Here is a 12,859-nt window from a genome sequence, read left to right as displayed (position 1 = left end):
AGACACATACAGCCAAGATCTCTCTCAAGAGCTGCATATGTATAATATCCATAACTTACTGGATATCTTAAAGGTATGTACATCAATACCAGCATATTCAAAACCGAATTTGTATTTTCCTTCTTAAATCTACTTTAATCTCTCATGTTCCCTATCTCAGTTTCTCATACTGCCATCCATACATGTGCACATGCCAAGAATGAAATCCAGGGTTCCTGGGGTCATCTTTACTTCTTCCCCTCATCCTTTACGTCCTTATCCATCAAACACCAAGTCCTATGTCTCTGTGCTCATCCCACTGCCTCAATGTTCATAATCTCCTCTTTCTTACATTACAGCAACTGGTCTACCACTGTTCCAATGGTGATGAGCTGGACCGTACTGCTGAAGCACCAGCACTTACATACATAAGCATATTCAGTAAATTTATCCTAATCACTATTTTAGAGAAAACGTAGCCAAATCAGAATACTAATAAAGAGCACATGTGCAAATCACCTTATGCAAATCAGGTATGTGTAAAATGGATAGTCAAAAGAAAAAAAGGAGAATTGGTACTTTTCAAAATAATTCATAAAGCATAACTCAATTTATACTTTTCAACAAAAAGTCTACACTCAATATGCCTAACTTTATACCTACCACTGGAAAAGTACTATACTATATTGAAATATTTAAAACATGCTACAGAAATGTTCTTTAAAAATTAAATATGATAATTTCTGGGATAACAAAAACACATCTGAAAATATTTTAATATCTCTTGCTCTTCATGTTATCAAGAAAAACAAGTGAAATAAATAAATAAATAGGTACTAAAGTTAATTCTTATAAACAGAAATATTTTCTATTAATAGTTCCATAGTGCATTATAAAAGTGTAACTGTGTGGAAAAGTTAAGGGTGAATGCTGAGTGCAAGAGAGTTAGAAAAACCACTACAACCTTTAAGTGAGAAAGTGGAGAAGACTTCTTATCAATGTGACATATTAGACACTATAAACATAACATAAAACACAAAATGTAGTGGAATGTTCCCTAAGTCAAAAAGTGGTATGAAAGCACAAAATGCATATAGATTGGATTACCTGAAGTTTTACTCAGCTCTGCTGAAAATATAGCAGATGGTGATCTGTCCTCCTTTTCTGTATCAGAAGGAAGATTTTTCTCAGCTTCTTTCATAAGAACTTTGGGTTTAACTATGCCGCCTATCTCTGCTTGAGTGGTCAAAGCAGAAACATCTGGAGGCAATAAGAGCACCTTTGATGTAGCAGACCCATTTTTGGAAAAGTCATCTGAGAAACTGATTTTCTCTTCAACTTTGGGTTGTATGTTCTTCAAAGAAAGGTCATGGGGCAATTCTGTGCAAGGCAATGACCCAGCTCCACCCGGGGCATTAGCAATTTCACTTTTGTGGGATACTTCTAGGTCAGTATATTCCCTGGCTAATTTAGAAAATGAATCAGTTTTAGAACTGATCAATGTAGGGAACTCATCTATAATTTCAATTGGAGATGAATCTGAAAATGTTTCAGTTTCTCTTACTTGTGCTTCCTTAGAAAGAAATAAGTCATCATCTGAATAAACTGCAGTACTGAGCTCCTCCATCTGCAAAGGAATTTTCTCCTTTTTGCTCAATGTTGAAACTTCATCAGGTAACAGGGTATCTTTTGTGTTATCTAAATTGAGCTTGAAAGATTCCAAATATGGCTTTCCTCCCTCAGGTGGTAAAGCACTAAGTTTTTCCTTATTTTCATGTTCTATCATTGACTCAAATGAAGTTTCAGGGAGATTTTCTTTCACAAGCATCACAGCTTCATCTTGTTTTTGTGGAACGTCAGGTATGGAATCATCACTAAATAAGTCAACTGGTTCAGAATCAGGTGAGGAATCTTCAACTAGCTCAGAATGATCAGGCACTGGCTGTTCAACTTTTGCCATTTCTGAATAATCAGAGAAATCTGGAGTTGGTTCAGCAGAAAGCTTTGTTTCTTTAATTAAATCACATGCAATAGATATATAAGGAGCTTCTGTTTCTTGAACAGCTGCATTAATGCTTTCAGGCTCTTTAATTTCTTCCTTTATTCCTGATACTTTTTTTAGTGATACACTCATGGCCTCTTCGTATGGTGGGGGGTTTTCAGGCTCGTGTATTATGCTTTCATAATTAACTGAAGAAGCTTCTAATGGTGATGAGCTGGGCTGTACCGCCGAAGCACCAGCACTAGGAACTGCAGAATTCAATGGTGCTTCCATAACAATGTCAGGCAAAACTGGCGAAGGAGTAGCTTCTGATTCTTCAAATGATGGGCAAAGCTGTGCTGCAGGATAGAGGGACTCTTGCATAACTTCTGATGTTTGAACCAAGTCCATTTTTGTTTCATAAGCAATCTTTGTACCAGTAACTTCATTCAATTCACTTTCACATGCTTCCTGTACTAAATCTGGAGTCAGGCCTTCAGGCATGTTTGCCACTACTTCCTCAGTCACCTTTCCTAAATTATCTGTTGTGACATAATCTGTCTCAGAATCCTGTGCTGCTACAAGAAAAGGGTTTGATGTTTTGGTGCTAGTATTCTTCTCTGTTACTATTTGGGCCTTCTTTTCTTCTATTTTTTTTTCATCGGTCTTATTTTCTGAAGTATGATCTCCTAACAAAGGAAAAATGTTTGTTGCAATGCTCTCAGTTGCTGCTGGGTTAAAAGGAGCACATGTGATATATGCTTCTGAACGATCCTTTATAGCTTCTGGTGTACTGGGGAAAGAAGTATCATCATTACTACTCTCACTATCTTTTTCATGATTAGTTTGCTCAAGGCTATCTGCAAAACCTTTTTTATCCACTTTACTTTCCAACTTGCTCTCGACTTTACCTCCAGCAGCCAACACATCACTATCTTCCTTACTATCTTTCACTTCCCATACTCGCTCAAATGGTTTGAAGTCTGCGTATTCCTCCCTCATAGGAGCTTCCACTGCAATTCTCTTTTCATTAAAACTGTCTTTTGCTTTTTCTAAAGACATAACTTCATCCTCTTCTTTAACCAATTTAGTAAGAGCTATAGGCAACTCTTGTTGATTATGAAGGATGTTATTACTAACTAAATTCTCTTCTTCTTTATTTTTCACGATTATTTCTTCCCTAGGATTTGCTACTATTATGGCAGATTCTGCTTTTGGAGAGACATTGAATGATGATCCCATTTCTGAGTATTCTAATTCTGAAAACTCTGTTAAATCTCTATCTACAAGTGGAGTTTTTGCCTTCTCTGAGAACTCTTTAGAAGCTTCATTGACAGTTTCTTGAAGTGTTCCTTCGGTGGGTAATACTGTTGACAAATTACCAAGGTATTCATGTTCTTTAAAAGAAGCAGCTGAGAGAGGAGACAGAGAAGGAAGAGAAGCAGCAGTTTCAAGCAGGACAGATGGGAAATCCTCTTGACCAGCCGAAATAGTGTTACCTGGCTGCTCCTTCAAGTCCATAATATTTTCTGTGACCATGGACAGAAAGGAAAGTTAGAGAATGCCAGTGTTCTCAGAGTTAATGCAAGTTTTATGACAGATTCAAAATAGTGTTAGTAAAGACTTACTGTTTATTAAAATGAAATGTTAATAGCAATTAATAAGTAACAATAGAGTAGACTTTAATCATTACTGAAAATATTAAGCTACTGTAAATATAACATATGCATGGCTACAGAGGCAATTACATGCTATGCAAAGACAAATCAAGTCTGAGTAAACCTCAAATGTTATCAACTAAGATACTAAGAGCTAGTTTTAGAGAAGAGAAGAATATCTGCGAAAAGAGTTTGAGTGACAGTATAGGAAAGAAGGGGCACTGGGAAATTAAATGCCATAGACTGGTATTTATTTACAGGAAAGTCTTTCTGGCTATACTCAAACTATATTGGGAGAAAGGGAATTGTAAATATGTAAATGTAATTCAAGGGTCCAAGAATTCCTTATGTACTTCCAAGAGTTCATCGGATTTTGCTCATTTTTTCCTTGGGCATACCATATCAAATGCAAATTTCAACTTTTCCAGTAGACAGACATTCTTGGAACCATGCTAATTTTTAGTAAATCCAAGCTACTCTGCATAGAGTTAACACACTAAAAAGTTAAAGTTAGAATACAAAGAGGATAAAAGGCTGGCAGAAAAGAACTTGCCTGCAGAGGAGCGTATCACAGGCTCAGATGCAGCAGGAAGAGCAAAAAGGGTCTCATCTGAAAAACAAATAGAATATAACCTCAGCAGAAATAAAGACAGACTGAAAGGAGACTAAAGATCAGAGGAGCAAGCCAGGGTTCAGTTTGTAATAAGTTAACAAAAAACTTTACAGAGAAAGGGCCAAGATCAAAAGGAAGTCAGAAAAAGAAGTGCCATTAATTCAGGTTAAATCATCACATATATTATAAAGTTAATTAAATGTTATCCATAGAACCTATCATTTTTCAAGACGCAATACAACCTGTTTATGTTAAAGAAACTTATGAATCAAAGTGGCTTTAAAATACTGTTCTACTTAACGTATCACATCCAAAGCTTTCACTCAGGTTTTCATATAGGTAAATTGTCTTGTTCTATTCAAGCCAAAAATAAAAAGCTGAATTTGAATAAAATTAACAACTACAAATGTTTAATCTTTTGTTACTGGCGTATGTTTAATTTAGAAAAACACTTTTAAAGAATTACGCATTTTCTCTTACATTCTAAGTTGTTACAGTCATTGTACCCTGTTCTTTGAAGACATTAGTCCTGTGCCAACGTCCAAATGCCAGAGTCCAAAATACAAAAAAAATAATAATAATAATTAACTGCCTTTAGGACGACACTATTATTGGTGTTATTTAAAATTAACCTAAGTGAGGGCTACTTGCTATTTGTATACACAACTAGTGAGAGACAGGCAATTCAATTCCAGAGCCCATTTCCTTAATCACTGTATGTTACAGAACTGAATGCTTATATCTCCTCCAAAACTCATGTTAAAGCCCCAACCCGGAATGTGACAGTATCTGAAGATGGGGACTTTGGGAGGTGATTAGGGTTAAATGCAGTTGGGGGGGGAGGCCTGGGCCGAGGGGATTAGTGCCCTTATAGGAAGAGACACCAGAGAGCTTGCTGTCATGCTCCCTGTCTCCCCAGGCATGGGGAGGTCATGTGAGCACACAATGAGATGGTGGTCACCTATAAGCCAGGAGAAGAGGCCTCAGAAAGAAATCTACCTTGCCAGCACCTTGATCTTAGACTCACCAGCCTCCAGAACTGTGAAAAGTAAATTTCTGTTCAGCCACCCAGCCTATGGTACTTTGTTACAGCAGCCCAAGCTAACAAACACACTCTATATTGGTAATATTAACTTTGTACAATGTCATCTTGAACCTGCAGATGGGAGACCCTAAGCTGTAGGGAAAAGAAAGAAAGATCAGACTGTTACTGTGTCCACGTAGAAAGGGAAGACACAAGAAATTCCATTTTGACCTGCAGCTGAAAAACTACTTTGCTTAAATGCTGTTAATTTGTAACTTTGCCCCAGCCACTTTGCCCCACCTTGTGCTCACAGAAACATGTGTTGTATGGAATCAAGGTTTAAGGGATCTAGGGCTGTGCAGGACATGCCTTATTAACAAAATGTTTACAAGGAGTATGCTTGGCAAAAGTCATCACCATTCTCTAGTCTCAATAAACCAGGGGCACAATGCACTGCGAAAAGCCACAGGGACCTCTGCCTTGGAAAACCGGGTATTGTCCAAGGTTTCTCCCCATGTCATAGTCTGAAATATGGCCTCATGGGATGAGAAAGACCTGACCGTCCCCCAGCCAGACACCCATAAAGGGTCTGTGCTGAGGTGGATTAAAGAGGAAAGCCTCTTGCAGTTGAGATAGAGGAAGGCCACTGTCTCCTGCCTGCCCCTGGGAACTGAATGTCTCAGTATAAAACCCGACTGTACATTTGTTCAATTCAGAGATAGGAGAAAAACTGCCCTCCACTGAGATGTTTGGGCGGAGAGAAACATAATCTGGCCTGCGTGCACATCCAGGCATAGTACCTCCCCTTGAATTTAATTATGACACAGATTCTTTTGTTCACATGTTTTCTTGCTGACCGTTTCCTTATTATCACCCTGCTCTCCTACCACACTCCTCTTGCTGAGATAATGAAAATAATCAATAAAAACTGAGGGAACTCAGAGACCGGTGCTGGTGCAGGTCCTTGGTATGCTGAGTACCGGTCTCCTGGGCCCACTGTTGTTTCTCTATACTTTGTGTCTTATTTCTTTTCTCAGTCTCTCGTCCCACCTGACGAGATATACCCACAAGTGTAGAGGGGGAGGCCTCCTCTTCACTAAGCTAAAGATCTTCTACAGTTTACACTAGAGAAAGGCCTCTACCATAAGACAATTTGTAAGAGCCTGAGAGATGACTGGAAGGTAATATTCCTTGAACAGATTGAACCTAATAAATTTAGACAATTTCATCTGGATGGACAAGCTAGACAAGGCTGATCAAAACAGATAAAAGTCCAAGAGATGTAGCTAGCATGAATATGGACTTACCTTCCAAGTGTATTACCCTTAATGAATTAGGAGAGCTAATTTCACAAGGCCCTATATATTTTAGATAAATATATACTGGGCATGATGTCATATTTAAAGGATTCTTAGATGAGGGCGATGACAGGAAATTTATGATGTGTGTTTAAAAGGGTTTCCTCCAACCTAGAGCAATAGGTAGGATGGGCTATCCAGTCAAAGGAGTAACATAATGGCTTATAAGATTTTTAAATAAAGTGCATATATATGTGTACACATTTTTAAAAGATTACTTGCTATGTGATCTTAAATTACAGTTTCTCATTTGTAAAATGATGGAAAGTTCCCTTCAGCTAAAATAATGAATTATTAGCTTGTATAAAACTGAAATTTGAGGGTCAAAGAGCAAAACCAAATAATTGCACAGCTGCTCCATCTAAATAAGAGTTAGCCAATTCTTAACAAAATAGTTGCCTTTTTTATCTAGACAATATAGTTAAAAGCCATTAATTCAGAGGCTTGTCTATCTGGAAAGTGAATTAGAAACACGTATTATTTTTAAAATTAGTGGGAAAACAAACTACATCTAAATTTGTGCCATAATTTTGAAGTATTTTTTTTAACATACTGTACTCTTATTCTTACCTAGTACAATAATCTCTTATAATAAAAACTATATTCCTGGAATTTTTCTAAGTAAAAAAGTTTTCAAATTGGTATTTCAAAGATTCATTATGTTTAAGAAAAAAAGAAAAATCTTCATTTTGTAAAATGGGATTAAATCCAGAGTTAACCATAAAATAAGTACTACATTTCTAAAAGCTCTCAAAAAAAAAAAAAAAAAAAAATCCAGAATAGTTATCTTCTGGGCCTTCAAGAATACAGCTCAGACTCCTAATAAGGCAATCATGGGTCATGAAACTGAATTGCCTAAGTTCAAATCACAAATCCATCACTTATAACGGTGTAACTCTTAGCCTTTCTGTGCCTCATGAAATTTGTAAAGTAAGGATAATAACAGTACCCACCTCAAAAATGTTGTGAAGGAGGGAGAGGAAAAGAAAAAAGAAGTAACAACCTGCCCTAAGTCACCGAGCTAGGAGGCCAGAGGGTCAGAATTCAAAACATCTAATTCCCAAGTCTTTGTGCTTTGTTACTATTATTTTTTAGCTAGGCTTCCTCAAAGCATAAGATGTGCTTCATCTGAAGGATGTGTTTATGTACGAGTGCAACTGGTACAATCCTTCTCACTGTATCAGCCCCTCAAGTCTGTTCACCTCAAACAAGGTAAATTGTCACCCAGTAAATACCTTGTAATTAGCAGAAATATTGCATTGATCAATTGCTTCTATTCTACAATATAACAACATTTATGGAAACATTAATGTGGGACAGGTACTGTGCTGAGCCGGCACATATGTTTCAGAAGTTCATTCAGTTCTCAAAACTACCCTGTAAGGTAGGTACTACTCTTACCTCGTTTCACATATGAGAAAACACAGGCATTTAAATCGTATCTAATGATAATACTAGAAAAAACCTGCATTTTAAAACCACAGAACTTCTGCTTCTGGCTATGAGATTAATTACAACAGACTAATTCTTCCAATATAAGCAACTAAAAATATGGGCAAAATACTGGAAGCAACTATCTTGAGACACGGACAAGAGGCAGGACAGCAGTGTGAATTCTGAGGAAAGGGAAACCTGCGAGATGACTACCCTGCTTTCTGTCTGAAGGCACATTCTGGTCTACAGTACAGAGAGAAGCCCAAGAACACCGCAAACTCTTGCTAAGCTAAGGAGACTGAGGAGTTGTCTGGAATTTGTGGGACAGGGTAACATACAAAGAAAAGCTTCACAGAAAAGGAGCTCCAAAAATCTGGATAGGGGTTCCTCTTAAACCTCTGGGTGAATACTACGCTGCATGTGCACAGCACAAGACTCGGCAAAGCCTAGCCAAGAAACCTATGGTAGATCTGCAAGCTAACTGGATTGTATCAAAGGTCAGAAAGTGCTGGAAGACCTGATCTAAAAATTCTGACCAGGCAGAGAGGAAAGATCTCACTAAACACCTCAAGCAGGACTACGCTAAGCCTAAAGGACACTCTAGACCAAGAGTCAGCAAACCATGGCTCATGAGCCCACACTGTATCAGAACACAGCCATGCCCATTCACTTCTGTACTGTCTATAGCTACTTTTGCACAATAAAAACAGAGATGAACAGTTTAGACAAAGGCTGTATGGCCCACAAGCCTAAAATATTTACTCTAACTGGCCCTGTAAGTCTGCAGACCCCCGCCTCTAGACCCACCCTCACTTTACAACCAAAACTTGAAAGGATCAAAATGATTTTCCAGCAAATTAACTGCCTGCCAGAACAAAGTTAAAACCACCGAATCCATGACATACAGTATAAAACAAAAAACTACTGGACATGTAAAGCAGCAAGAAAACATGACCATAAATAAGAAAGAATAGCAAATATAAACAAATAACGTAGATGTTGGATTTGCACTTTTTTTTTTGAGGTGGAGTCTCACTCTGTCTCTCGGGCTGGAGTACAGTGGGGCTATCTTGGCTCACTGCAACCTCCACCTCCCAGGTTCAAGCAATTCTCCTGCCTCAGCCTCTGAGTAACTGGGATTACAGGTGTCCGCCATCACACCCAGCTAATTTTTGTATTTTTAGTAGAGACAGGGTTTCACCATGTTGGCCAGGCTGGTCTCAAATTCCTGACCTCAAGTGATTTGCCAGCCTCAGCCTCCCAAAGTGCTGGAATTACAAGCGTGAACTTCCACACCTGGCCTGGATTAGCAAATTATTAAAATGAAAATTAAAATAGCTATTAAGATATTAAGTACAGAAAGAGACATACAGAGGAGACAGGGAATCTTGGTGGAGAAATATAGACTAAAGGACCAAATGGAGATGCTAGAACTGTAAATTATATTAACTGAAAAAAATAATCACTAGATGAACTTAAAGGCAGTTTAGACAATACAGAAAAAAGATTTATTGATAAACAAACTTAAAGAAAGATCAACAGAAATTATCCAAACTGAAACACAGCAAGGGAAAAGCGCAAGTGAAAAAAGGAACAGTGCCTCAGTGCTGAGAGACAATCAAGGAGTTAAAATACCTGTAATTGCAGTCCCCTTAAAAAGCAACAGTGGGCCGGGTGCAGTGGCTCACGAGGTCACGAATTCGAGACCAGCCTGACCAACATGGTGAAACCCCATCTCTGCTAAAAATACAAAAATTAGCTGGGCGTGGGGGCGCGTGCCTGTAATCCCAGCTACTCAGGAGGCTGAGGCAGGAGAATTGCTTGAACCCAGGAAGCAGAGGTTGCAGTAAGCCGAGATCACGTCACTGCACTCCAGCCTGGATGACAGAGCAAGACTCCATCTCAAAAAAAAAAAAAAACAAAAGCAACAGTGTCCAGGCATGGTAGCTCATGCCTATAACCCCAGCACTTTGGGAGGTCAAAGTGGGAGAAGCACTTGAGGTCAGGAGTTGGACACCAGTTTGGACAACACAGTGAGACCATATCTCTACAGAAAACTTAAAAATTAGCCGGTGTAGTGGTGCACACCTTTAGTTCTAGCAACTCAGGATGCTGAGGTGGGAGGATCACTCAAGCCCAGGAGTTTGAGGCTGTAACATGTCATGATCACGCCACTGCACTCCCGCCTGGACAACACAGTAAGACCCTGTCTCTTAAAAAAAAAAAAAAAACTGAAGAAATTTTAAAAAAAAGATAAAATGGTCTTCAGTAATGCTTAGAGAGAAATCTATAGCTTTTAAATGCTTTTAGAAAAAAGGCTTAAAATCAAAGTGTAAAGCTTCCACTTTAAAAGAGCAAGTTAAATCCAAACAAGTAAAAGAAAATTAGTAGTAAAGAGCAGAAACCAATGATAGAAAACAGATTTTAAAAAATCAATGAAACAAAAAGTTGCTTCCCTGAAAAGATCAACAGAATTGACAATCACCTAAAATGATCAAGAGAGACAGAGACTGAGAGACAGAGAGAGGAAACAAGTATTGAAAATAAAAGAGGGACTATTACTGTAGGTCCTAAAAACATAAGAGAACATTATGCACAAATTCATGGCAATAAATTAGACAACTTAGATGAGTAGACAATTTCCTTGATGTCTACTTATCAAAATGAAATAGACAAGTTTCTTTATACCCAGTCATCAAAATGAAATAGATGCATTCCTTGAAAGACACAAATTACCAAAACTGACACAAGCAGAAATCAAAAATCAGAATAGCCCTATGTGACTATACGTGTAATTTAAAACCTCCACGAAGAAAACGCCAAGCACAGATGGAGTACATAATCATTAGTGAATTTTATAAAACATCTAATCAATAGTACCAACCTTACACAAACTCTTTCAGCATATAAAGGAAAAGCAAACTCTTCCCCAAAATTTTTATAGATTTATGCATTAATACCAAAACCAGAGAAGGATATTACAAGAAAATTAAAATTAATTTATATAATATTATTCCTTATAACCACACATGCAAAAAATCTCCAATAAAATACTAGCAGATTGAATCCAGCAACTCATAAAAAGTATAATAATCACCAAATGGGGTTTAATTCCAGGAAGGTGAGATTGATTTAACATTCAAAATCAAACAATAGGCCATGAGCAGTGGCTCGTGCCCGTAATCCCAGCACTTTGGGAGGCCGAGGCGGGCAGACCACTTGAGGCCAAGAGTTTGAGACCAGCGTGGGCAACATGGTAAGACCCCGTCTCCACTAAAAATACGAAAATGACCCAGGTGTGGTGGCGTGCACCTGTAGTCCCAGCGACTCGGGAGGCTGAGGCATGACAAATGCTTGAAACCAGGAGGCAGAGGTTGCAGTGAGCCAAGATCGTGCCACTGCACTCCAGCCCAGGTAAGAGAGCGAGACTCTGTCTCAAAAAAAAAAAAAAAAAAAAATTAAAAAAATTTTATAAAATCAAATAATGAAATTCACTATAGTAACAGCCCAAAAAAGAAAAACCATATGATCATCTCAACAAATGTCAAAAACTTATCTGACAAACTTCAACACCTGTTATCATAAAAATTATCAGCAAACTAGGAATAGAAGGAAGCTTTCTCAACCTAAGTCAGGATATCTAGGAAAAAATACGCAGCTAACATCATACTTAAAGATGAAAGACTAATGCATTCGCTCAAGATTCTGCGTAAAACAAGCAATCTACCAGGCTTCTCATAAAGATCTGAAGAGAAAAGTAAAACTATCTTAACTTATAGACAACAGGACTGTGTAGTTGGAAAATCCTAAGGATTCAAAATAAAATAACCCTACCAAACCCGGTAGTGAATTTACAAGGATATAGGATAGATGCAAAGACAGTATACAAAACTTAACTCTATTTCCACAAATGGAAAATGAAAATATTTTCTAAATATCATTTACTATAACAAAAAAACATAAAATATTTAGGCATAAATTTAACAAGAGATGCACAAAATTGCTATACTGAAAAACACTGCTGAGAAATTACAGATGATCTAAACAACAGAGATAGCACAGTCATGGGTTGAAAGATGTTAATATTGTTGAGTGTCAGGAAGCAGTTCTCTATGAGTATATTGTGTTTTTACACATCTTCCCTATGTTCCTATCTTTTAAAAATGTTTGTATTGTGAACAGCCTCAGAAAACAGAGCTAGTTTCTTCTTCTTCAGCAACAAGCAGCCATGTTTATTGTGTGACACAAAAGATTTGTTTCCCTAAGCTTAAGATTTCTGTCCTATAATACAACCTGCTATAGGTGCAGATCTCACTCAGCCATCTCAGTGTTGCTCCATGTGAAATGGGGCTGAGGGAACTAGCACAAGAAAATGCTAATATTCTGGCTACTGTCATTGCTGTGAGTAATAAAGGTCCTCTGCCTCTGACCCAGGCATCTTATATCCTCTACCAGCATCCATGAAACTATATGACAGGCTAACTTGTTACCTTTGAAGTAGTGTAAAATCTCAAATCCTAAGATGTCACTTATTCCCCCCTACTAAGTTAAAGATTCAATGCAATCCCAATCAAATTCGTAACAGGACTGTTATAGAAATGAACAAGCTGATTCTGAAATTTATGCAGAAATACTAGATACCTAGAAGACACAAAACAATTTTGAAAAAAGATCAAACTTGCAGTCACACTACTTAATTTATGACTTGCTATAAAGCTACAATAATGAAGTATTGGCATAAGGATAGAAAAATCAATAACACAAAATAGATGTATATAAATAGACACACTTCATATGGTCAATTTTTTTTCC

The 12,859-nt window shown here is 37.6% G+C and overlaps 1 protein-coding gene across 6 annotated transcripts in view; it reads right to left on the bottom strand.

The window, feature by feature from the left end:
- RTN4 (reticulon 4) overlaps nt 1-12,859 on the bottom strand; it is a 154,412-nt gene that overhangs the window by 54,127 nt on the left and 87,426 nt on the right. For 4 of the 6 annotated variants that reach the window (XM_045369315.2, XM_005575869.4, XM_065527082.1 and 1 more), the window contains 2 exons: nt 4,172-4,228; nt 1,087-3,489 (listed from right to left, as the gene is read on the bottom strand). The exons of 1 other annotated variant lie outside the window; for it this stretch is intronic. In XM_045369315.2, the coding sequence (XP_045225250.2) occupies nt 1,087-3,489; nt 4,172-4,228 (2,460 nt within the window). The remainder of the gene's footprint in view (nt 1-1,086; nt 3,490-4,171; nt 4,229-12,859) is intronic. One more of the 6 variants, XM_005575871.4, reaches the window with a different exon arrangement.

This window comes from Macaca fascicularis, chromosome 13 (genome assembly GCF_037993035.2).
Source record: "Macaca fascicularis isolate 582-1 chromosome 13, T2T-MFA8v1.1".
Lineage (NCBI taxonomy): Eukaryota > Metazoa > Chordata > Mammalia > Primates > Cercopithecidae > Macaca > Macaca fascicularis.
This window is presented reverse-complemented; position numbering and strand designations above follow the sequence as displayed.